The sequence below is a fragment of the Schistocerca nitens genome, chromosome 5 (assembly GCF_023898315.1).
Source record: "Schistocerca nitens isolate TAMUIC-IGC-003100 chromosome 5, iqSchNite1.1, whole genome shotgun sequence".
Lineage (NCBI taxonomy): Eukaryota > Metazoa > Arthropoda > Insecta > Orthoptera > Acrididae > Schistocerca > Schistocerca nitens.
Window position 1 is genome coordinate 668,728,245 of NC_064618.1, and position 26,945 is coordinate 668,755,189.

Below are 26,945 nucleotides of genomic sequence, written 5' to 3' on the forward strand. Positions count from 1 at the left end.
CATACATGGTGTGATTAAGACTGAATTATAAAAACAAAAAATTTTAATCACTGTTCCAAAAATGTTTATTAAAATTGTTCAAAATATAGGATATCATGAATTACTGTATTAAAATATGAACTCAGCATGAACTGTGTCAAACCATTAAAGGAAGGAAAGTTTGAGTTTACCAACAGAATTATGATTAGACATGAAGTAGCTGTGTTGAAAATGGCCGAGGAAGGAAATTGGCAGTGGTCTAGTGCACTGTCCAGTCACTTTAATGTGCCCACCTATTAAAAAACTCAATAACCACCTTCTGCAGTACAGACGACTGCAAGACATACAGAAGAGAGCCAATGAGGTTCTGGAAAGTATCAGCAGGGATGTTGAGCCATACTGTGGCAGGTTTCTCGCGTGAGGATCCATGGCATGAACATATTCTCAATTGTCTTTAAATCTGGGGAGTTTGGTGACTAGGGGAGTATGATAAACTCATCCTGGTGTTCTCCGAACAATTCGTGCTGTGTGACATGTTGCATCAGCCTTGCTGGTAGATGCTATTGTCTCAAGGAAAAAAAAGACTGATGCAAACTTGTGTTGATCCATTGTGCCTTCCAGAATAGCAAGATCACCCAGGGAATGTCACAAAAACATTCCCAAGACCATAACTCTCTCTCCTCCAGTTTGGACCGTTCTGACAACTGTTGCAGGATGTTTTCTTTCTGAAGTTTCATGCAGTGCACACCAATAGTCAACTGTCTGATGGAGCAGGAAAGTCAGTCATCTGAAAAGACCACCTGCTGCTACGCAGTGGACATTTGTGTAGCAGTAATGGTATGCTAATTCCACCCTTCATCACCGACAAACAGCACTCAGCATTTATGCATGAACTAGGCACCTGCTGCAGAGGCCCATACACAGCAATGTTCACTGAACATTGATGAGACAATCTTGGTAGCCCCTTGGTTCACCTGGTTGGTCAGTTGCTCAACAGTTGCACATCTAGTCACCTTTACAAATGGCTGCAGCTGTCATTCACCCATCACCCCTCACCCGTAGTGCATCACCGCTACCTCACACCAGTTTTGATTAGAGCCATTTGGCCATGCATGGTATACTTTAACCTCAGTGTCACACGAACAGTTTACAAATTTGGCTGTTTTGAAAGTGCTTCCACCCCTGTCCTGAAAGCCAATGCCCTTTTGGATCTCAGATAAATCACTCTGTTTCCTCATTGTGACAACTGCACAATTCTCTGCATCCCCCTGATATGCTCCTTCACTGCTGCTTCTGTCACTTGCCATCTGTGTGTGGTTATTACATGTTGACACTGAAATGTAGATGTTATTCACTTAATGTAACTGTACCATGTATAAGCAACCAACTAAGGTGTTATTGGAAAACAGAAAATATTTACTGTATGACCATGTGGGGATTTCATGCCTACCCTGCCCATATAGGAATCTAGTGTCTTCACTACTGTGCCACGTAACATGGTGTATGATCTTGAGCAGCTCTCATAAATATGGCAGTGGGATCAACAAACAAAGAACTCATGAACTGTATGTCATGTTGCAGCAACTGATGCAGGTGAATCGCTTTTGAAATTCACCAAACAGCAGCATAAGAAATGAGCACTTTTGAATTATATCAGCAATTCCAAATATTTAAGTTATTTCATAATAACTGTGGTAGTTAAAACTAAAAGTGGCTACTATTGTTTTAAAAAGAATGCACTACAGGCTAATCTGCAGGGCAACTACCGAAATTTCTAACGTCTTTTATTAGTTAAAAAGATCCAGTTATCAAAATTAACTGTCAAAAGAGAGATTGAAGTGACAACTTCAATATTACATATATAATATAAAATATGTGAGTAAAATTCAATTTATTTTTCTCAGAGTTTGCAATTTTCAAATCATGCTGATAGTATATCAAGTTTAGAATGAAGCACAATGTTGTTTCTTTTTTCTTCTAAAAATAATCACAAAATGGGAAGTTTTACATTTAGTTAGCACTTTGAATAAATTTTAATCCACAGGTAAATGTCCCCCTCCACAATAAATGTGCACTGATGTGAAACTTCCTGGCAGATTAAAACTGTGTGTGTGTGAGACCATGACTCAAACTCCAGAGGTTCCGAGTTTGAGTCTCGATCCAGCATGCAATTTTAATCTGCCAAGAAGTTTCAAATATCCTTTTTCCTGCTCAAATGGTAAAAATTGTCTTCCATTAATTCTTCAGCAGAATGATTCAGCCTAATTTGAAATTTAGGACAAAAGCTGTAACTGATTGAAGCAGAAAATTCAAACGTATGGTGAATATTTTATAAAAACCTCAGAAAGTCAAAAATAAATTAAAAATTCTTGATTATGTTCTGCAACTAGTAAGCAAGGTGAACTGAGATACAGAGAACAATATGCATTCAACAGCAAAGATACATTACACAAAACACTCGCTTCATTTGCACACCCACTGCATAAATAGTTGTGACTTATGCAGTTCAGGTGTATTTGACAGCATATGAGGAACTTTTCACTTACCTGTGGATTGGTCATCTTGTCCCTCGTCAGGGAAACTGAAAAGGAAACAAAATTCATTTGATCAAATCACCTAAGACTTTTCACATGTACCTGAGGCGTAAAAAATACAACTCAGTCACAGCTGTTGTGAGGTCTGTGAACTACATCAAATATGAAAGTAAGTTGAACAGAAATGATGAAAAATAGCTTCACATGAGTTTATTGTGGGCTGAGGCTATAATATTCCACTCAATTTATTCAATAAGCTCTCACTCCTACACCATGTATGACATACTGTCCGAAATGTTTTTCTTTAATCTACCTATGCATGTGTCAATGTACAAGAAAATTTCCTGCTATTTCATTTTTGTTTTGCATGGAAATCACTTGATTGATATTTATTCATGTGAAAGTACTGTCTGCTAGAAACTGTGAGACAGGATATAGCTATAGTTGAGTCACCTCCTCTGTGGGAAATACTATAATGCATTTTATGGACTCCTTGACACTTCTCCTTACCCCCCACCCCCTGCTATCAATCTACAGTTTTTGTTCATAAAATCTTTCAAAATTTCTTCACTCAAGGAAGGAAACAATTACCAAATAGATTAGCCACTGAGCATAAGACACAAACATCATTCAACTTCTAGTTAAGCTCTAGAACAGAGTTGTTTCTTTACACTTTCCATCATCTCTATTCCACCCAGCAGGACTTTACAATATATTAATTAACAGTTACTCTGTTATACACTGAAGAGCCAAAGAAACTGTCACACCTTCCTAATATCATGTAGGGTCCCCATGAGCACACACAAGTGCTGCAACATGGCATGGACTTTACTAACATCTAACATAGTGCTGGAGGGAACTGACACCAAGAATCCTGCAGGGCTGTCCATAAATCCATAAGAGTATGAGGGGGTGGAGATCTCTTCTGAACAGCACATTGCAAGGCATTCCTGATAAGCTCAATAATGTTCATGTCATGGGAGTTTGGTGGAGTTTGGTGGCCAGCAGAAGTGTTTAAACTCAGAAGAGTGTTCCTGGAGCCGCTCTATAGCAATTGCAGACATGTGGGGTGTCACATTGTCCTGCTGGTATTGCCCAAGGACATCAGAATGCACAATGGACATGAATGGACAAGTTATCAGACAGGATGATTATGCACGTGTCACCTGGCAGAGTCTTATCTAGACATATCAGTTGTCCCATATCACTCCAACTGCACATGCCCCACACCATTACATGGCCTCCACCAGCTAAAACAGTCACCTGCTCACATGCAGGGTATATGGATCATGAGGTTGTCTCCATACCTGTAAATGTCTGTCCACTTGATACAATTTGCAACGAGACTCGTCTGACCAGACAACATGTTTGAAGTCAACAGTCCAATGTTGGTGCTGACCGGCCCAGGCGAGGCATGAAGCTTTGTGTCATACAGCCATCACAGGTACATGAGTGGGCCTTTGGCTCTGAAAGCCCATTTCAATTATGTTTTGTTGAATGATTTGCACACTGACACTTGTTGATGGCTCAGCACTGAAATCTGTAGCAATTTGCAGAAGGGATGCACTTCTGTCACGTTGAACAATTCTCTTCAGTCATTGTTGGTCCCATTCTTGTGGGATCTTTTTCCGGCTGCAGTGACATAGGAGATTTGACGTTTTGCTGGATTCTTGATATTCACAGTACACTCGTGAAATGGTCATACAGGAAAATACTGACTTCTTCACTATCTCACAAACGCAGTGTCCCATCGCTTAGGTACCATCTATAATACCACATTCAAACTCATTTAAATCTTGATAGCCTGCCATTATAGCAGCAGTAGCCAATCTAACAACTGCACCAGACTATTGTTGTCTTATATAGGCTTTGCCAATTGCAGCGCCATATTCTGCCTGTGTATGTAACTCTGTATTTGAATATGCATGCCTATACCAGTTTCTTTGGCACTTCAGTGTATAAAAAATTATAACATTACTCATATCTTCATCATAGAATACATACTTCAGTGTATAATAAATTATAACATTACTCATATCTTCATCATACAATATAGCTATTGGCACAAACTTGTGGGCAGCAAACATTTCTTCTCAGATAAAGAGCTAATGGTTCTGTGTAGATCATCGAATATCCCAAAAGCACAGTTGTGTGTGTGTGTGAGGCATATGAATTTTATGTATCAGAGTAAGAAAAATCAAGAGCATTCAAACTCAAGATGAGAAGCAGCTGAATTTTAGTTTCTTGATGTAGAAGTTCCTTATCCCTACTGTCATTCAAATTAAGGAGAATAATTTTTGTTTGTTAACATTTTCAACCACTAGATAAAATGATGAGAGCAGTTAGGTGATGAGGTAAAACAAATTAGAGCAGACAAAAATCAAGGGGGACATGTCAGTGTGTATACATACAGAAATTACTACTACTACTACTACTACTACTTACTACTTCTGTTATGGAGGATGTACCAGTATCTGATCAATGAGCAGAGCAGAGAAGGGGGTAAAGACTGGTGGCTACACTGACAGAGTAGCACAAATTGTGGGTGAGGGGAGGTGAATTGTGAGGTGGTGTCAGGCCAAAGGGTGCAGAAACAGTCAGGTGGAAGGTGTGGGAATGGTGGGTTACCTATGGTTAATGATTTCGGGAGCAGATAATGTGTTGTAAGGGTAACTCCCACCTGTGGTGTTCAGAAAAGCTGATGTTGGAGGGGTGGATCCAGAAGGCCTGGGCTGTGAAGCAGCCACTGAAATCAAGCATTTTATGTAGAACTGCAAGTCATGCCACAGGCGTCCACATTGCTCTTGGCCACAGCTTAGCAGTGGCCATTCATCCTCATGGACAGATAGTTGGTAGTTGTAACATTATAAAAAGCTGACCAATGATTGCAGCAGAGCTTGTATACAACACGGCTGTTTTCACAGGTGGCCCAGCCTATGATTGGGCAAGAGAAGCCTGTGATGGGACTGGACTGGGAAGTGCTGGGTGGGTGGATTAGACAGGTCTTCCACATAGATATCATCCCTGTGGCAAGTGGTTGGGGTTGGGAGTGGCATGGGGATGGAGGGGCAAGAGGTAGTGGTCATATGTGAGGTATATTTGCTTGTGTGAACATGTGCGTGTTTCTCTTTCCTGAAAAAGGCTTTGACCAGGAGCTTATTTGTAACACTTTTTTCATCGTGCCTGTCTGCAGCTCATCATGTCATCTTTATGGTATCTTTATGGTGAGTCTCGCTGATGTTCAGTTACATACAAAGGATTTTCTCCATCCTGAATTTGAATGTTGTGCCTTTTAAGCTTGTTACTTATTTAGAAGGTCCCCTCACTGCTAAAAATTCAGACTTGCATTGAATATTTCCTCCTCCACGTCTTCCAGAATTTCTGTAGCATAACTGCTTTTGACTCACTGTGCTTCCACAACAATTGAAATTTTGAACAATTACATTTTCTGCAATTCTTATCAATGTATCACTAAGCATTATATAGTTATAACTGTTTTTAATTATCATATTTATTCTGAATTGCCCTGTATAAAGTATGAATTTTAAACATCATTAACCCTTTTGCTGCTGTGGTTGCATATATACATGCTCCTTAGGTTTTCCTACAGTGCTATACACATATGAATGTGCACTATTATTCACATAAAAAATAATAAAACCCACCACCTCCTCATTGTTAATGAGATATGGCGATTGTTCTGACCACATGATTTACGATGCAGAAGAACGTGAATGGGCGCACTGTGCACAACCACCCTTCCAATTTAAAAAATCAGTAACTCAAGAATGAAATGAAACTTCCTTCTGGTTTCAGTTTTAAGTAAAATTGTGATACCTCACTTTCATTTCATTCACTGCAGTGTATGAAATAAGCCTACGAAATCCATTTTTACCTCTGCAAAATCTTTAAAATTTCGAACAATGTTTTACTTACTCTGATGCAGCACAGTAACTATGGTATATAACGAAAAGAAATTCAGTCCTTTGTCAAGAGAAGAAATTAGACTGCAAGATATGCTAAAAAACCAATTTTTTTCACCTAACAGCTTTTGAAAAATTGAATGATAAGTATTTCATGTTGATTGGAACACTGTGTCTCAGCACAGGCACCAGCATAGCCATAAAAAAAGCAGACTCAGCACAGAATGCAATGAGCACATTTGTAGCAGTGAAAAGATTAAGAACTGAAAATATTTGTGTCTACAGAAACCTGCATAAGAAGGCACTATTTACAAACCTTGATATTTGTAAACCGGGTTCTCTGAAGCACACGGCCTCTTTACATTTAACAGTTCGTTCCACAACTGAAACAAAACAAGACTTACACTAATAAATTACATAATTTCTGTAACATTAGTACATAACACATTAAACAAACACAAACACTTATCCTCACAACAACCATAATTCTGAGTGAAACAGAGACAAAATAGAAAGAATACAGTTTCTTCATACTTCGTAAGCATGCACAGTCTGTGAACTGCTTCCAAGTTTTCAAAAGGCAAACCAACATTTTTATCTTTAAATGTAAAAGAAAATAACACAGTCAACATTCTCCTCCTATGCTTCTATGTATCGCTTAGTCCAACATACATTGTGACTTCCTTTCCTACTCCTTTAAGTAAAGGAGCTCTTATTTCAAAAGTCTCAGATTCTCTATTGTGCTCTGTTTGTGCAGGTGTCAATAGTGCTACACCTTAAGTATTTCAGGATGCAGGGGAGAGGAGAAAAACTGACAATATCAAATCAATGTAGGTGACATTAAATTGATAAAAATTTACCACTGTAGCAGAGTTTGGAAATGCACTGCTGTGGAGACAGGACCACAAAATAGCAACCATTCAGTGACGATTGAATGGAAGTGTGTATGTGCCCAAAACTGCTGCATCTAATATGTGTCTGCGTCTGCATCTACATCTACCTGCAAATATGTACTCTGCAAACCACTTAAGTGAATGGTAGAGGGAACTTCCCACTGTACCCATTATTAAGACTTTTCCTGTTCCATTTACATGTGGAGTGCAAGAAGAATGATTGATTAAATGCCTCTGTGGGCACTGAAATTAGGCCATTTTTGCCTTTGTGACCCGTTTGGAATTGTAAATTCCTAGCTTCATCACAAAGTTGCTTCTTGAAACTTACTAATTAGGCTTTCATGTGATAGTTTGCCTCTATCTTTGTGATTCTGCCAGTTCAGTTTGTTCGGCATCCTGTGACACTTTCCCATGGGAGGGGGGGGACCCACCTTGTAATCATTAGTGCTCCTCCTTTGTATGCATTGAGTATCCCCATTAGTTCACATACTTGACCAAGGTTCTAAGATGGGTCATATAGGAAAAGTACAGATTTTTGTTATAAAATATTTATTCATAAACCTTTTTACAAAATTCATTCAGTCACCTTCAAAGTACTCTCCACTAGATGTCAGGCACTTGTCTAGTCAAGTCTTTTTTCCCACTGTTTGAAGCATATCTGGAACTTTTCAACTTTGATACTGTCCAATGCCCTTTGTGAAGCTTTTTTACAGTCTCCACGTCATCATAACGCTTCCCTTTGGGCTCCCCCCCCCCCCCCCCCCTCCGTCCCCACCCACAGATACAGGTAAAGTCACATGGAGCTAGGTCTGGTAAACATGGATGTTGGGAACGACAGATGCCATATAAGGGTCACTCGTGTGTGTGGGGCCACTGTTGTGATGAATGAAACAGTCACCTGATTGGCAAAGTTCCTGGCGTTCCCTCAGCACATCCTGTCACAGACATCTTAAAACTTCCAAATAAAATGGTTGGTTAACAGTCTGGCCAGCGATGCACAATTCCATGAACATAAAAAAATGATCATTGTCTTCACATTCAACTGCACTTGCCTCTTTTTTTTTGTCAGGGAGAATTGGGAGTCATCCACTGGCTTGACACTTCCTTGGTTTCTGATTCATACCTGTAACACCAACTCTCATCACCTGTAATGACTTTGTTCAAAGAGTTTGAATCACTTTCAACCATTGTTTTCATGTCCCGGCACATGGTTGTTTTTGTTCCTGTGTGAGAAGGTGCAGAAGAAATTTAAAGAAATATGTCTGCTTGTGAGATGTCTGCTTGTGTCTGTATATGTGTGGATGGATATGTGTGTGTGTGCGAGTGTATACCCGTCCTTTTTTCCCCCTAAGGTAAGTCTTTCCGCTCCCGGGATTGGAATGACTCCTTACCTTCTCCCTTAAAACCCACATCCTTTCGTCTTTCCCTCTCCTTCCCTCTTTCCTGATGAGGCAACAGTTTGTTGCGAAAGCTTGAATTTTGTGTGTATGTTTGTGTGTCTGTCGACCTGCCAGCACTTTCATTTGGTAAGTCACATCATCTTTGTTTTTAGTTATATGTTTCCTACGTGGAATGTTTCCCTCTATATATATATATATATATATATATATATATAAAAAGAAAGATGATGAGACTTACCAAACAAAAGCGCTGGCAGGTCGATAGACACACAAATAAACACAAACATACACACAAAATTCTAGCTTTCGCAACAAACAGTTGCTTCGTCAGGAAAGAGGGAAGGAGAGGGAAAGATGAAAGGAAGTGGGTTTTAAGGGAGAGGGTAAGGAGTCATTCCAATCCCGGGAGCGGAAAGACTTACCTTAGGGGGAAAAAAGGACGGGTATACACTCGCGCACACACACACATATCCATCCGCATATACACAGACACAAGCAGACATATATATATATATATATATATATATATATATATATATATATATATATATATATATATATATATATATATAGTGGTACGCTTTACATTTCTCGACATTTAAAGTGAGTTGCCAGTAACTGCCTCATGTTGAAATATCAAGATCTGACTGAATATTTGTATGGCCTTTATCAGACAGTTCATATGTACCCCAAAGAAATAGTGAAGAGAAAAACTGTAAGTTTATACAGGTATAACAATAAAAATATTATTTGGCTGGCAAATTTCTTGACAAAAATCATGAAAGGAGAAGGGGGTAACCTTCCAAATGAAGTGAAAATGAAAACAATATTGTGCTATTTTGCAGACTCAGATTTTCAGACTGGGAGGAGTAGACAGGTATATACACACCAGCCAACTCTGTAACTGTAATTTTTATATGAGTGTTGTTTGAAAAGTTCCTGGAATCACCACAAGAGGTTAGCACTAGCGCAACGAGTTGCCTGTAAACAAGTGCCATGTCAGTGCTCTTGGAAGAGGGCTGTGGTGGTAACGTGACTCTGTTGTTGCTCCCACGTAGTGATTTGCAAAGTTTTGGGGGGGGGGGGGGGAGGGGGGGGGAATCCAGATTCGAGCAGTGATTAAGTACTTCGTAAAGAAAGGTATGAAAGCGAAGGACATTCATGCCGATTTCCAGAATACACAGGGGGACTCTGCTCCTTCATATTCAACTGTTGCCAAGTGGACATATGAATTTAAAATTGGTAGGGAGAGCTCAGATGATGATCGGCGCAGTGGTCAGCCGAGATTTGTCACACCTCCACAAATCATTGCAAAAGTGCACAAAATGGTCATGGATGAACACCGATTGAAAGTGCGTGAAATTTCTCACACTTGCCAGATGTTACTTGAAAGGGTATATCACATTTTAACTGAAGAATTAGAAATGAAAAAATTATCTGCGAGATGGGTGCCACAACTCTTGATGCCGGATCAAATACGCATAAGAATGAACATATCAGAACAATATTTGGCCCGTTTTAAGAGAAACGAACAAGATTTTTTGCGCCGGTTTGTGACCACAAGTGAAAGAAACTTGGGTGCACTACTATACCCCAGAGACAAAACAACAGTCAAAGCAGTGGAAACATGGTGATTATCTGCCACCAAAGAAAGCAAAGACAATTCCTTCTGTGGCAAAGGTCATGGCGTCAGTGTTCTGGGATGTTTGTAGATTATCTCCCCACTGGGCAAACAATTACTAGAGAATACTATGCTAACCTCCTGGACAAATTGCAACAAAAGCTATGCGAAAAAAGGCCAGGTTTACCAAGGAAGAAAGTCATCTTCCATCAAGATAATGAGCACCTGCACACACGTGCCACTGCCATGGCAAAATTACACGAATTAAGGTATGAACTGTTGCCACACCCGTCTTATTCACTTGATATGCCTCCGTCAGACTTCAATCTCTTCCTCACACTGAAAATTTTCTTGGTGGACAAAGATTCACTTCAAATGAAGAATCGATAGCCGGAGTTGACAACTATTTTGCAGGCCTGGAGGAAACTCCTTTTCGAGATGGGGTCATGGCACTGGAACATTGTTGGACCAACTGCATTAATCTACAAGGAGACTACATTGAAAAATAAAAAAGTTTCAGTGATTTAAGTACTTTTGTCCTTTTCTGTTCCGAGAACTTTTCAAACCACCCTCGTACATTGTTCATCATGTTTTCTCACAGTATAAAGCTTATATTTTGCTATGTTGGGAATAAGTAGGCAGATCAGAAAAATTAATAACTGATTAATTACGAACATACTGATCTGTATCTCATAACGAAAACACATGTGCAACCATACAAGTACTTGACAATTGAATGTACCATTATGCTTCATATTTATCAAAATTATCTTATATCAGAAAACTCTGGAAGAGTCCCAATTCTAAGCAGAAAAAAATGTGATGTATTCATATAATGTGTTCACCTAGCTTCAATAACAAAAAGGTTTCCCCACATGTCGCAAAATTTTGTATAATCATCACAAAATGCATTTTCGTACACTGTTTGTAATTGCCTTAATAATACGTTACCGCACAAAAAACTAAAACATAAAGATAGTGCAACTGTTCAGAACACAGTGATGCCAGTTCCATACGTGTACACTGAACAATTTACTTGTTTGAGCGAGCTGAATGAAATGTAAAATTGTATGTATGCTCTGTGCCGGATGTGGCATACAACACACACCAACAACCTTCTCAAGGAGAGCAGTAAGAAAGAATTCTCCATCAGAGATTATGCTTCAAATTTTTTATTCATATGAAACTGAGGACGCTCTCTTCATTATTCACACAAGCCACTGTCTGCAAGGTCATTAATATTCAACATGAACAGCACATAACATTTCCCTGTGGCACATCTGAAGTTACTTCTACATCTGTTGATGTCTCTTCAATGTAATGTAACAGACAGATTGACAAATCAGACTAGGAGATGCACCTTTTTACTGAACAGAATGATACACAATGAACATTGTTTAACTATGGTCAAGTGTTAACTTCCAACTTATAAGGACCACCATCTAATAATAATTATTTTATATTTTGTGAACTGAAACACTTTAATACACATTTTGTTGAAGTCTCATGAAAATGACATACTGTAATGTAACCATCACTTCATTCTAGGTTTTCAGTACTACTTGAAATGTTTTTCATTGTAAAACATGATAAAGCTTCATCCTTCAGGTCACAAACATTGGAGAGAATTAGAATGCGTACTTATTTCTAGTGAAAATGTACATATTTGTATGTAAACTCAGACACACTTATTTAAAGGATATTTATAGAAGAACAATTTTGGAAATTAAAAAAAAGAAGTTTCTTTGAAATCGGTTATTCATACCTGCTTAATACGTCCACACACAAATATCAATTTGAACTAACATATTTCCATTGCAAATCCCAGAAAGATTGGAATCTTAATACTATAAAAATAAATATGAAATAAAGAAGAGTCCAGGTTGAAATACCAACAATAAAAATAATCATGCATTGTCACAATTTTATTTAATGGAGTCCAGGGGAAGTTCAACTAATGGGCAGCCAGTGCAGTTGTGAAGTTTTATGTTGTCACGAGGCACCAGTTAATGGAGGTGAAAACTGTTAATAAAAGAAGAAATTACGTAACATGGATACCAAACTTTATTTGTAAAATATAAAACCTGCCTCCTATGAATGATGGACCTTGTCGAGGTATGGTGGATTGTGTGCCTCATGTGATGCAGACAGCCATACCGTAGGTGCAACTATAATGGAGCAGTATCTTATTAGAGAAGCCACAGTAGCCCATTGTTCTTGTAAAGAGGTAGCAGCTGTTTCAGCAGTTCCAGGACCAACAGTGTGGATGACTGACTTGTTTGGCCTTGCAACATTAGCAAACACAGCCTTGCTGAACTGGCACTGTGAACAGTTGGTAGCAAGGGGAACTAATGCCATGATGTTTTTCTTGCCCGGAGCATGCAGCTCTACCGTATCTTTAATGACAATGGCATCTTTTTGGGTAAAATATTCTGGATGTAAAATAGTCCCCCCATTCGGAACTCCAGGTGGAGACTACTCAGAAGGATGTCATCATTAAAAAAATAAAACTGGCATTCTACAGGTCGAGCATGGAATGTTGGACAGGGTTGTTCCTTCACAGTTCCACTTCACACTCCCACCACTAACAGTCAATGTGGGCAGCTTTAGAAGGACTGAAATATTTCTGATCTACTTGTTACTCAGTTGACATTCAATGAGTAGTCCACTTTAGAAGTCACTTGAGTTCAACTGATAATTACTGCTATTACTGCTTCTTTACTGATAACACAATACTCCCCTCTCCTTTTGTACTGACGGGTCCACCTCTCACGACACCTAGTGGTCAATTCTGCATTACATAGGGGTGTCCAGATACTTCTGATTGGCTAATATATAGAGGATCTATACAACGGAACAAACTTGAGAACAATGTTATACAAAGGGAAGATGAAGCAAGCGAAGATGAGAAAGGCGATATGACACTACGTGAAAAATCTGATAGAGCACTGAAAGACTTAAGTGGAAATAAAACCTCCTGGAGTAGATGGCATTCCCTCAGCATTACTGAGACACTGGGGAATGCCAGCTATGACAAAATTATTCCACCTGGTGTGGAAGATACATGAGACAGGAGAAATATCCTCAGGCTTCAGGAAGAATGTAGCAATTTGTTCCAAAGAAGACAGCTGCTAACAGTTATGAATATTAGCAAACTCTCAGCTTAGTAAGTCATGGTGCAAAATACTGATATGAATTATTTAAAGAAGAATGGAAAAAGTGGAAGACAGTTTGAAGAACAACAATCTTACATTTATAGCATTTGTACATTTTGAGAAAACTTTTGGACTACATGGACTGCACCACACACTTTGAAAATTTGAAGGTAGTGGGATAAAATGAAGGGAGCAAAAGGTTATTTACAACTCATACAGAAACCAAACTGCAGACTGTAAGGCGATGAAAGGGAAGCCATAGTTGAGAAAGAAGTGAGACAGAGTTGTAGCCTGCCCTTGATATTCAATGTAAGTTACTAATTAAACAGTCCAATTGTCAAAATTTAATTAAATTGTAATGACAGTTTACTGGTACAGAGCTTACAAGTACCCCACTGTTGGTGCAACATCCTCTGGCATATATGTAAGGGACTTCTTCCAAATGTGTGACCAGTTCACATTAATAAGGGAAAAAGAATAAAAGAACCTACCAAGTTGTCACAAACACCATCTTCTCAGACATTTGCTGGAGACCATGCCCTTTAAATCCATGAGGATTTTCAGATGCCCACTGGCCAGAGGTATTGATGTTAAATACTTTGGCGGAGAATGTAGGAGGGTTTCGACTACCTCTCATTGTGCCCTGAAAAGAGAAATGTCCTGTCCACTATCCTTCCCACCCTGTTCACAGTGGTAGTCTGCCAACCACTGAACCTACACAATATACTAGTCCATCGTTACACAACCCGTGCTTCCAACCTCCTACCTCATGGCTCATACCCCCATAATAGACCTAGATGCAAGATCTGTCCCATACATCCTTCCACCACCACCTACTCCATTCCTGTCACAAACATCACCTATCCCATCTAAGGCAGGGCTATCTGTGAAACCAGTCTTGATCTACAAGACAAGTGCATTCTATGTGAGCATGACAACCAACAAGCTTTCTGCCCACTTGAATGGCCACCGATAAACTGTGGCAAAGAAACAAGTGCACCACCCTGTCGCTGAGTGCGCTGCTGAAAATGACATCCCTCATTTCAATGATTGCTTCACAACCGTGCCATATCAATCCTTCCCACCAACACCAGCTTTTCTGAGTTGCACAGGTGGTATTTCCCTGCAATACATCCAAAGTTTCCACTATTCTCCTGGTCTCAACCTTCGTTAGTCATTGTTCTCACCCTTCCAGCACCGTCAGTATTCCCATCCCAGCACTACATAGCACTCATCCACCATCACACCCACTCTTTTTACTTATCTCCTTTTCCACTACCCCACACACTGAATTTGTGAGGGCTCCTTAACTATACATCAGAAGAGCAGAACGGTCACCATTAATGGAAGAAAACTACAAGAATTTAGCTAAGGGAAAACATTTTAAGTCTGGTGATGGAAATTCTATGCAGAGTTACATCATATAATTCACTTCAACCTTCATTCCTCCAAACCAGTCCCTACATAAGATTATGATATGAACAGAAAACATCCCTCAAAGCATGATTTCAGTTCATTTATTTTCTTTTTGCCTCTTACTTTAGATAACAAATGTTTCCATAAAGTGCATGAAAACTTATTCAATTCTTTACATTAGTTCAAATAACAGCTTGATAGAAGCAAACATGCTTAAAAATGATAGCAGTGATCAAAGAAATTTGATGTTTTACACTAATTTTAATATTCATAGTATTATTTTTCTGTGCGTCTAGTGATGGCCGCACTTTGCTGCAAGCTTGATACGTATCCATGTTCAAATGTTTTGACTATGTAAGTGGCTTAAGACTTGAATAGTTATGGCTTGCACAAATGTGTATGGTTGACTGCATGTGCCAAATTTATGCATCTTCTACAAGAGAATGTCAGTTTCAAGGGCAGCGTGTCAGGACCTCCAACAGATTGATCATTATCTGTTTGCATTTTTTATTCAATCATGTACTAACTTCAGTGGTGAATGAAATGAAGCCATATCATGATAATGTTGAATGAGATTCAGTATATGAGACTCTGCTGTCAAATTCATAAGTAGTCGATACTCCAAAGAACAAAAATGCTGTCAGTAAGAAAATAAACTCCTTCAGAACAAATTTTAGGAGAATAGTTGGACACCTGCAAGGTTTTTTTGGCTTCTTTCTGTTGCAGGAAATTATAATGTTGCTGTTAATGTTTCATACTGTGTTTTAGTTTCTACCACAGCTTTACATCTTGCTGTCAACCAAGTCAACCAAGAGAGTTAACCCCTTACCGCATAATGTGCCAGATATGGCACATACCACTTTTCTCTTTGCCAATCTCGTATCTGAGAATATATTTCCAAACTGCATGTTGGGACAGATATGGCACACAGTCAAGAGCAGCTGTGCAAGTAGTGTATGCCATCTGTTGGGAGAGTAAGGAATTACGTGTTATGAATCTTTGCTTTGTGTTGCTAGCTGTTTACATCCAAGTTTGGTCACACAAACAGTTGCAATCAGGTACAGTAAACGATGATTTCAGTGTTTATATTATTTGCAGAGGAAAAAGGACATCTGTGGACAGTTATAAAGAGGTAAGTTTATATATTTGTTCATTAGAATACATATAATACTGAAAAATAGGTCTGTGACGTATATGGCACAACATGCAGTCTGGTCCAATCGAGTACGTGGTTGCATTTTACCTAAGGAGGCAGCAATGAAGATGAATGGTCGAGGCAGCATGGAGGAAAAGATAACAACAGTAGACGGTGTGCAACTGTCAGTAGTCTCCTGGTTTGATAATAAGTAGTCAACCCTTTGTCAACTTACGTTGGATGCAAACCAGAAGGCGAGATCAAGAGGCTTTTCAGGGAGGAAAACGATTATAAAATGGTACCTTGTCCACACTCTGTGATGATCTACAATGACTACATAGGGGGGTGTCGATCTATTAGATTCTATGCTAGGATATTATAGAATTCAAATCAGATCAAAGATATGGTACTTGAAGATATTCTTTCATCTAGTTGACTTGGCTTGTGTGAACAGCTGGCTGTTATGGAGAAGAAGAAATACGGACTACATGCCCCTTGTTGATTTCAAGGTCGCAGTTGCAGAGGACCTCTGTAAAATTGGGAAATCCTTATCCAAGAAACGTGGTAGTCCAAGCAATGAAATACAAAAACAGCTTGACTGCAAGAAGAAGAGAGGCCCTACAGCAGATCTTCCACAGCGTCAGGTGCGACTGGATGGGATACATCACATGCCTATCTGGCTGGAAAACCGTGGTCGTTGCAAGTATCCATAATGCAAGGGAAAATCCTATATAGCGTGTATGAAGTGCAGTACAACATTGTGCTTGAATAAGGAGAGAAATTGCTTCATCAAGTTTCATAATGAATAGAGAAAAATGGAAACAGAATGTGTGTTATCTTCTCAAAATGTGTGTATTGTAATGAATAGAAAGTGTAATTGTTTTACATAAATACAGTTCTGCTAGTTCATGTACGTATCTTACTGTGTATTTTCCACATTGTGCATCATCAATCCCAAAACTGGTATCACATGGTATTAGTCGTTACTGCATGCTGTCCCATATATGGCACAAACCCTTAATTCTAAAATAACCGCCCCTACATAAGATTTAGAATTTTTTAAGCATTTTTTATGAAATCAGAACATCGAACATAACATGTAACATTTTTTTCAGAAAAATAAAAAAAATCATGCAGTAAGGGGTTAAGTGACAAAAATTCAAGTATGTCTCGTCATTCAATCGTTGATAATTATGCCTTTCTCATGGATATGTCTTCAAGTCACCGAAAAAGTTAATGAACAAGTTTTTTGTTTTATCACATGTTCTTTAGATGCTCTCCCTCCCTCCCCCACCCCCACCCCCACCCCCACCCACCCCCCACACACACAAAAGCTCAAGGTATTAATCACACAAAATGTACAAGAATGCTTGAGCTTTGTAGAAGTAGAGAATGCTTGTGCAAAAGTGTTTAAGCATACATGAGCATCAAGCTTGTAGCAACATATATTTCCAAAAAATTTAAAGTGTAAAAAGGGAGACTTTTTTCACAAAAATTAAGATATGTTTGCAATAAGTATAATATAAATGGAGAAATAGTTGACCCTCCTCCCAGAACTGGTGTATATTGTGAGTATGTGAAAATCATTGCAAGCTTAAATTATGACGATGCTGCCCTCTGGACAGAACAATTTATTTTTCAATAAGAATATGTAAGCTACCTCATAAAACTCTTATTTCAATTCACTGCCTCAACCAGCTTTACTTCTCTCTCTCTCTCTCTCTCTCTCTCTCTCTCTCTCTCTCTCTCTCTTTTCTCTTTTTGCTTCACAAGTGCAGCCAGACAAGCAGACGCCATTAATAAACTTAGCCCATGAGAGCTATGACACTAACTGTTAAGATGATGACTAGTGCTTTCTGGGTAGTGCTTGAGGATACCATAATCTGTTATTAACAATAGATTAAACTGGCAACACATTTCAAACTTTTTGAATTTAAACATACATTTTTAGGATTAGCTCAAGAACCCCAGTCTGGAATGTATGTATGAAAATAGCTTTACACTGAAGAGACAAAAGGCATGGGATAGTGATATGCACATATACTAATGGTGGGAGTACCACGTACACAAGGTATAAAAGCACAGTGCATTTGTATTCAGGTGATTCATGTGAGAAAGTTTGAGACGTGATTATGGCTGCATGATGCAAATTAATAGACTCTGATAATGGGATGATAGTTGAAGCTACACACATGGGACATTCTATTTCAGAAATTGTTCGAAAAATCAATATTCCACAATCCACAATGCCAAGATTGTGCCGAGAATACCGAAATATCAAATTTCAGGGGCTAACCATCATCATGGACAATGCAGTGGCTGATGGTCTTCACTTAATGACCAAGAGCAGCAGCACTTTCACAGAATTGTCAGTGCTAACAGACAAGCAACATGAAATAACCACAGAAACCAATCTGGGACATACGACGAACATATCCCTTAGGATAAGTGAGGCAAAATTTGGCATTAACAGACTATGGCACCAGATGACAATACAAGTGCCTTTGCTAACAGCAGAACAGCTCCTGCAGTGCCTCTCCTGGGCTTCTGACCACATCCACTGAATCCTAGATGTCTGCAAAACTGTGACCTGGTCAGACAAGTCCCAGTTTCAGTTGTAAGAGCTGATGACAGGGTTCAAGTGCGACACAGACGCCACAGACCCAGGTCATCACCAAGGCACTGTGCAAGCTGGTGGAGGCTCCATAATGGTGTGGGCTGTGTTAACATGGAAAGGACTGGGTCGGTCCTCTTGATGTTTGGCTACTTTGAGACCATTTGCAGCCATTGAGAGACTTCATGTTCCCAAACAATGATGGAATTCTCATGGATGACAATGCAACATGTCACCCGACCAAAACTTTTCGCAACTGGTTTGAAAAGCATTCTGGATGATTCAAGCAACTGATGCAGGCACCCAGATTGCCTGATATGAACCCCATCGAACACTTATGGGAGATAGTCGAGAGGTCAGTTTGTGCACATAATCCTGCACTGGCAACATTTTTGCAATTATGGATGGCTAGAGAGGCAGCACGGCTCAACATTTTTGCAGGGGACTTCCAATGACTTGTTGAGTCCGTGACACATCAAGTTGCTGCACCACGCAGGGCAAAATGAGGTCCTACACAATGTTAGGGGACATCCCTTGACTTTTTTCACCTCAGTGTAGTACATTCAATGTTTGAAGTAAATGCTTGTAATGAATAATAAAATGTCTCTGGTAACAAGCTAATTTAATAATCATACCAAATGTAGCCTCATCTCGAAGAGGTGGCAGAGTGTTTTCATATGGAGGAGGTTGTGGTGGTGCAGATGGTCTGTTGCATGGTATCTGCTCTCCAAGAGAAGGCTTCCGTCCTGTAATGATGAGAAACAAGTTACTCCCACCATACTGCCAATCCCATGCTCTCAATTGTGTTTTACTTTAGGCATGTGTGTTCACAATTGCCACTCACTACCAGCATATAATAAGAGCACATACATTTGCTACCTAGCAAGCAAAACCAAATATGGATGTTTTCAACACAAACAATAATAAAGTATCTGGTAGTAGGGCTATTATTATGGTCCTAAGCTATGCAACACATGAAGTTGAAATTTATGTGGATGTGGAACTTGTCATAAAATTAAGTTACATAACATATATTTCATACAAAGAAAGGAATGATTAAGTTGTTTCCACAGATCATAAATAAAATAGTCATCATGGATGGGGACTAGTTCAAAAAATTGGAAATCTTTCATTTAAGAGTTCAAACAAACTTGTGACAAATATGTATATGCATGTACAAGGATGTGTATCAAATGGAAAGCATTTACTACTTCTTTACTTTCATTACATTATTATACTGAAGATGTATGGAATCAGAACTGGGGGGGGAAAAAAAAACACTCAGGCATCAAGGAGGAGTTGTGAGACATAAACTAAAGTTGGTAGGTGTGTTTCTACATCTGAAAGATAATGTCTATTCAAGTTTCATGCCAGGTGTATAAGAGTGACACAAATAGCACATATCAGGTCTGCTTCAAACACACACTGCAATGGTTGTGAGCGTTAGTTATATTTGGGACTGGACGTGGTGAGTTGATGTTAGTCAAGAACAGCTTTCAGGTGACAAAGACACAGTTAACATTTCACAGAGCTTGGACGAGATCATGCAATGGGGCTATGAAATACTGGATGTGCCTTTTGTGATACTGCAAAAAGGATTGGCAGGAATGTAGCCCCTATGCAAGATTGCTGGCAGCAGTGGCCACAAGAATGTACAGTCAGAAGAAGACCGGGCTCCGAACAGCCATGTGACACTACTGAGAGGGAACACCATCATGTTCAGTGACTGCTCTGGCACATCTTACTGCTTCTGTAACAGCATTCTGAGCAGCAGTTGCAAATAAACTCTTACAAGCTGGTCATTTCAAGGACAGCTCCAAGCCAGATTCCCTGTAGTGTTCAGTCCACTGACTCCAAACCACCAACATTTGCAAATTCAGTGCTGTCAAGCGAGAGTGCATTAGAGGGCAGGTTGGATGTCTGTTGTGTTTTCTGATGAAAAATGGTTCTGCTTTGGTGCCAATGATGGCCATGTGTTGGTAAGGAAAATGCCAGCTGAGGGCCTGCAACCAACCTGTCTGCAAGCACACTGGAACTAGACCTGGAGTTATTGTCTGTGTCACGATTTTGTATGACAGCAGGAACACACTCGTCATTATCCCGTGCACCCTGATTGAAAATTTGTACGTAAGTCTGGTGATTCTACCTGCTGTGCTGCCATTCGTGAACAGTATTCTAGGGGGTGTTTTCCAACAGGATAATGCTCACCCACACGATGCTGTTTTAACCCAAAATACTCTACAGAATGTCGATATGCTGCCTTGGCCTGTTAGATCACCAGATCTGTCTCCAATGGAGCATGTATGAGATATCATCAGAAGACAACTCTAGTGTCATTCACAACCTGTATTGACTGACCAACTGCAACAGGCATGGAACACCATCCCACAAACTGACATCCGGCGTCTGTACAATGCAATGCATGCGTGTCTGCATGCTTGCATTCAACATTGTGTCTATTACACCAGTTATTAATGCGATAGCTCTTCACATTTGAAATGGCTTATCTCATGATTACATTAACCTGTGATCTTGCTATGTTAATCACTCACATACATTAGCTAGATTAATGTATTCCCAAAATTTCAACACTCTAAATTAATTTATTTATTTGGTGTTGTGATTTTACATTTTCATGAACAATTAGTCATGAATAAATTCTTTTGGCTCCTCTTAAACTGAAGATTAGAAGTTAAACTTTGAAAGGTGTGTTATTGAAATTTTATGTTTCTGAATAATATACAGCTTACTAAACTAGCATGACTGATTCCTAATGTAGTAGACTTGTTTCTAGTGGCTATAACATGTTGTATTGGATTACATTACTTCTCGGAGCAGTCTTCTAAGTGTCAATGCATAACCTGCCTCCCACAGAGAGAAGTTGTGTTAAAAGTTAAGTAGCATGTGTTGCTTTACAAGCCTTCAAACAGCTAATGCAATGATTTATGAAGTTCGGAAATACTTGCCACACCCTCTTCTTGCTGTCCAATTATTCTTCAAGCCTCTGGCCTTTTGAGTAAATGCTGTAATGTTCTCAGCAGACTGTCAACATTTGAAGAGCGGTAGAGCCACATATTTGCACTGAATTGCATACTGACATTGGTGAATCCACTACAAGAATCCTGGCCCTGGAGTCAGACTGAGGACTTTGAGATGGACTAATCAGTGACATGATGAATCATGCTATTGATAGGCTCCATCCAGTATCTGTCTAGGTCACAGTATTCAAAGACAGTCTGATGTAGACTGTCCAGTTTACATTGTGACAGCACTTAATCAGAAACTGCTCCATTTAAGAGGGGAAAGAGATCACTGGGCCTCTACTCAACAGTCACTTTCCAGTGAGAGGCATCTGCTAGGCCAGCAGAGCAGAATGTGAGATCAGTAGTGCAGATGACAACCATTACATGACTGAAGTGCATGTTATCACCAAAAACATATTGAGAAGACATAGCTCTTGACATAATTGCACTACCCCAGGGCAGGTTGTCATAGACCCCTCCCCCTCCCCATACATTATGTGCAACACAATCTCCAACAAAAAAGAATAGTTAACATTGCTCTAAAGTAAAGTTTCAGAGACTCTTTGTATATAGCTCTGTGGGCACAAAATCTCAAGCTGCTGGGCATTTATTCCTTATGAGAAACTTTATTCTGATTTGCCTGAATTTCCTTGTTAGACAGAACACAGGAAGAACTAGAAGTGAACAAGTAAAAAATACCTTTCATCTTTAGAAAATTTTGAAAACTGGAAGTCTTGGCATTATTAAATGACTCAAAGAGGAAGAAGCAATACAATAATACAACATACGACAAAGATCTTAGAAGTCAACATCATAGCTTAAACAAGTAAATATTTCTTAATTCAAGACCAAATTAAAGCATTAGCTTTTATGGTGTTTGTCAGAATTACATATTTACCATTTGTATTTCCCAACAGTGGTGACATGCCATTTCCAGACCCAGCATTGAGTGTTTCTTGCATGTTTTGAACTGCTTGATCAGCATCTATTCAAAAATGGTAAAAATTTCATTTAATACAGATTGTATTGAAATTATTGTACCTTCAACTTCAGGGAGCTACCTGGTTCTGACTTACACACTACATGGATACCAGATTACCCAGTCTTCTTGTCTGATGACAACACATGAATCTCTTAACAGATTGTGTGTCAAAAATGACTGATTTTCATGAAATTGACAGTTTTTCAAAAGTCCTGCATCCAAATTTCAACAGATTAATGTTTAAGTATTTTTCTCGTAAGAAACATTACAACTAAACTAAATCTGATAACCATCTCACTCAACCAATCACTAAATCATAAAGGTTTTTATAATCATACTGAATAACCTGAACTGAAATAAGTCTTCAAATTTTTGGATAGGAGAGGCAAGTACGAGACTTTCAAGTAGAGGTATATAAAACAAAATATTTTACTTGAAAACAAAATACATCAAACAAAAATCTATCTTAATTAGATATTTAGCATACAATATCTGACCAACCAAACAGTCTGCTTACCTCTGTACCTCATTTTCCTCCATCTATGTATGAGATAACCAGCAACTACCACCACAATTGTAACAATAACACCACCTATGATAAGCATTGTTGTATAATTCACTGATGGTGCAGTACCTGAAAAACAATTACACAATTATTAACTATCTTTTTAATGCAAAATGAATGATGACAATGCATGTTTGTAAACGAGCATTTTGTCATTCCTATATAATGAAATTAGTGACAGTCAGCAAAAACAAAACCACATTCTGATAATAGGGCTTGAACAATTTTATGGGTATGACAAAAAAATAGAAAACAAATGGAATGAAAAATTGATATGCAGATAAGTCAATGAAAACCAGAAGTGCAATTTTCCATCACTGATCCTGACCTAATAACTAAATGTCTATTAAGAGTTAATGTGCTTACTGCCTTTATATTAATTTTTTTTCTATCATTTTTGTCAAATGTACTGCACTACATCAAGTTTTGTTTTTCCTTTTTAGTTTTGACTTTACAAAAATAAACGTTTCTTGCAGACAATATATTCATAAAAAACAATTTACAATGATCAAAGCCTGTAACATGCTACGGTTTAAGAAAACTGTCTACAATGAATCATCAAAATGTCTTAGAGCTACCAGAGCTGGCAGTCAAGTGTGCGTGAGGTGTGCTTGTTTGTGTGAATGAACAGAGTGTGAGTGTGTTTTTCTTTTTCTGATGAATGCTGTAGCCAAAAGCTAATGACTCAACTGTGTCTGCAACTTTATGTTTCAACTTTACAGTAAGCAGTACTCTATCTTTTCCTTTCTCCTTAGTTGTTGGTAATCCAAGCTGGAGTTTCCATTGTTTGATTCTCCAAGTTTATTCCCTTACATGTCCTTACTTGTTTTGCAATCTTTTTTTTTCCCCACACACACACATCATCGATCAGTGGTATGTCTCGCAACTAATAGTAAAATATTTAACTTTGCAGTTAAATGAAAACCATATACCTATCTACTTCAGCAGTACAAAAGTGTGTGGCTAACAATTTATTTTAATTTCCAATGTTATGGCTACTCTTCTGCTGTGATTCTTCAATCCAAAATTATCTTGAGCAAGACATAAATGGACAAAATATCTTCAATCTCCCATTAATATTTTGAAAATTTTACCACATTCTGTTGAGATCTTCAACTTTTGACAAAACTCACTTTGTAAAAAGGCACTAGAAAACTGCATAACTTTCATCTCGGCATGTACCTCATTTATGTTTACAGGAGTGGACAAGGTAAAACCACACACAAGAGAATGTGATTTTGCCTCAGTGTGAAGGTTACACGTACAGGGGGAAAAAATCAATTATGGTACATTTGGCACAGGAAAAATTCTCCATTATGGCAGTACTCTATGATAAAAAAGACAGATTGCAATCTAGTGCAGCTGGTCCAAACAAGCTCCTCTAACTGTACTCACTCAATCCACTAACAGATCACTGTAAGTTGCTCATCCTATCCACCCCCAGTTGCAGTTTCTTACACACTCATTCAACCTAACACATTGTCATTATCTCTCTGTGTATCTCTGTTATTGTCTCCTGTGTCACAGTCCCCTTCATTCAGTCCTACTACTACAGTCTCCTCTCACTGTCACACTCTCCATATTGCTCTCTCTTACTGCTAATTTAATTCCTTCCTTCCTACTGCTACTGTCTCTTCTCACTGTTACTGTCTCTCTCTTCCTCATTGTCATTTACTCACTCTCACCCACTTCCACTTTCTCTTTATTCCCCCCCCCCCCCCCCCCTGCACTGTCTCCTTCACTCTTTTCCTAGAACTGTTCTGTCACTGTCTACTATGTTCCAATGCCACTGTGTCCCTCTCTTTCTCCCACACTGACACACTCTCCTTTGCTCTTTCTTAACACAGCCACCATCAACTGTCTTCCAGTATTTATTACTTTCGCATCTCTTTGCCACTGCCACTATCTTCTTCTCTCAGCATTAACAAGTGTGACTGTGTTCACATGCCAAAATTTTTAAAGGTGATTTTACATGTACATGTAGGATAACTTTGAACCACTGTATCTTGGAAACAGGTAAAGATTTGAAGAATTTTCAAGAGTGTTAGAGATCAAGATCTTATGAATACATTGTTAAATTGCAGCCATCTCTGGATGTGTGGCTGGGTTTGTGTATCCAAGAAACAAGTTTTTGAAGTGTTTTTGAAAAACAGATAATTTTTGAAAATGGGGAGATGGCCCTTATAGATACATGCCTAGAGCATGTACCATTAAAATTTGAGCAATTTGCTGCAGTTATGTATTGTTTAGAGTTTGTCTCATACTGGATTTTACATGAAGTACAGCAACTTTGAAAATCCGTATCTTGGAAATGGATAAAGGTATTAGGAAAATTTTCAGTGTTGTTCAATATTGAGACCTTAGGAATATATTGCAGAAATTCAACCATTTTCTGTGCTTAGCCATCTTTGAATCCTTGGCTGGGTGGTCTGATGGTAAAAAAAAACATCTTTTGTGGGGTTTTCCAAGGAACCACCCATGAACTAATGGCACCCCTGTAAATTCCATCAAGCCTCCGTAGACCACATCAAATGCAGAAAGAACCGATTTACTCCGATTGCCTAAGCAAGAGGAAGTGTGTAATATTCATGCTCTGAGCCTGTACTGTAAGATCATGAAGATAAGATATGAGAAATTAGGGCTCATACGGAGGCATATAGACAGTCTTTTTCCCTCACTCTATTTGCGAGCGGAACAGGAAAGGAAATAACTTGTTCTGGTACAGAGTACCCTCTGCCACGCACTGTATCGTGGCTTGCGGAGTATCGAAGTAGGTGTAGATGTAGATAGTGACACTAAGATGATCCTTCTGTTGGGTATACAAGTGGCCCCTAGCTCAAGGGCTACCTAAATACTTGACCCTACCTTTTTATCACCAACAGAATCCAAGATACGAGCACCAGAAAATCCCGTTTTTATGTGCAGCATTTCGAAACATTAAGTACGTGTGCTGTCGCATACCAATAGAAGAAATAATGCTGCTCATCAAGTAGGCGAAGTTGGCAGCAGTGGCACCCAAGATTAAAATGTAAGTACAAACTTACATTGGACAAGGACAATTTTACTCCTCCCATGAGTTCATATCTTTTAACCATTGTGCAAACCTTGTCAGTTCCAAATATCCAGAATGCTGATGAGACATAGATACAGATCAAAAATTTGGTTAAGCAGACTAAAATTAAAACACAGATGTATCAGTTCAAGAACAAAGTTTGTAACTCATCACCATAAAATAAGCACTTCTAGTGAAATTGGCCTGTAAAAATTCATCTTAAATTAAAAACTTCATGGTTGCCCACATAGAACCTTTCATGGAACTTTGAGATCAACTGTCAAGTAGTAAACGTACTTTTATAGTTTGATGTTCCTCGATTGTGAACCTGTTGTATTATATACAGCTCTAATATGTAGTAGAAAGCAGCTGCAAGTAGGATTTGCTTCAGGATTGGAAATACAGAAAAACTGTACTGTAGCTATATAGCTTCAGTGGAAAGCTACATGGTGAACATGATTCCAAGTATAAAATTTTGTACCTGTTTAATTCACATTTTCCTCTTGAAACTACTACTAGTTGGCACGCTTGGCCTAAAGAACTATTCCAACACTCTCTCTTTTGTGTATTATTTATTATTACATTTTCTTTTCTTTCTTGTTGCCCCCTGCCCCTAATTTTTTTTAATTCACAACTTTCCTTGGCCACATATT

At 38.8% G+C, this 26,945-nt stretch overlaps 1 protein-coding gene across 1 annotated transcript in view; it reads right to left on the bottom strand.

The window, feature by feature from the left end:
• The window catches only part of LOC126259590 (uncharacterized), a 93,045-nt gene that overhangs the window by 15,490 nt on the left and 50,610 nt on the right, over window positions 1-26,945 (bottom strand). Inside the window, exons 6-10 of the mRNA XM_049956502.1 lie at window positions 23,193-23,309; window positions 22,592-22,678; window positions 19,306-19,416; window positions 6,753-6,819; window positions 2,526-2,560 (exon numbers count right to left, since the gene is read on the bottom strand). Of these exons, the coding sequence (XP_049812459.1) occupies window positions 2,526-2,560; window positions 6,753-6,819; window positions 19,306-19,416; window positions 22,592-22,678; window positions 23,193-23,309 (417 nt within the window). The remainder of the gene's footprint in view (window positions 1-2,525; window positions 2,561-6,752; window positions 6,820-19,305; window positions 19,417-22,591; window positions 22,679-23,192; window positions 23,310-26,945) is intronic.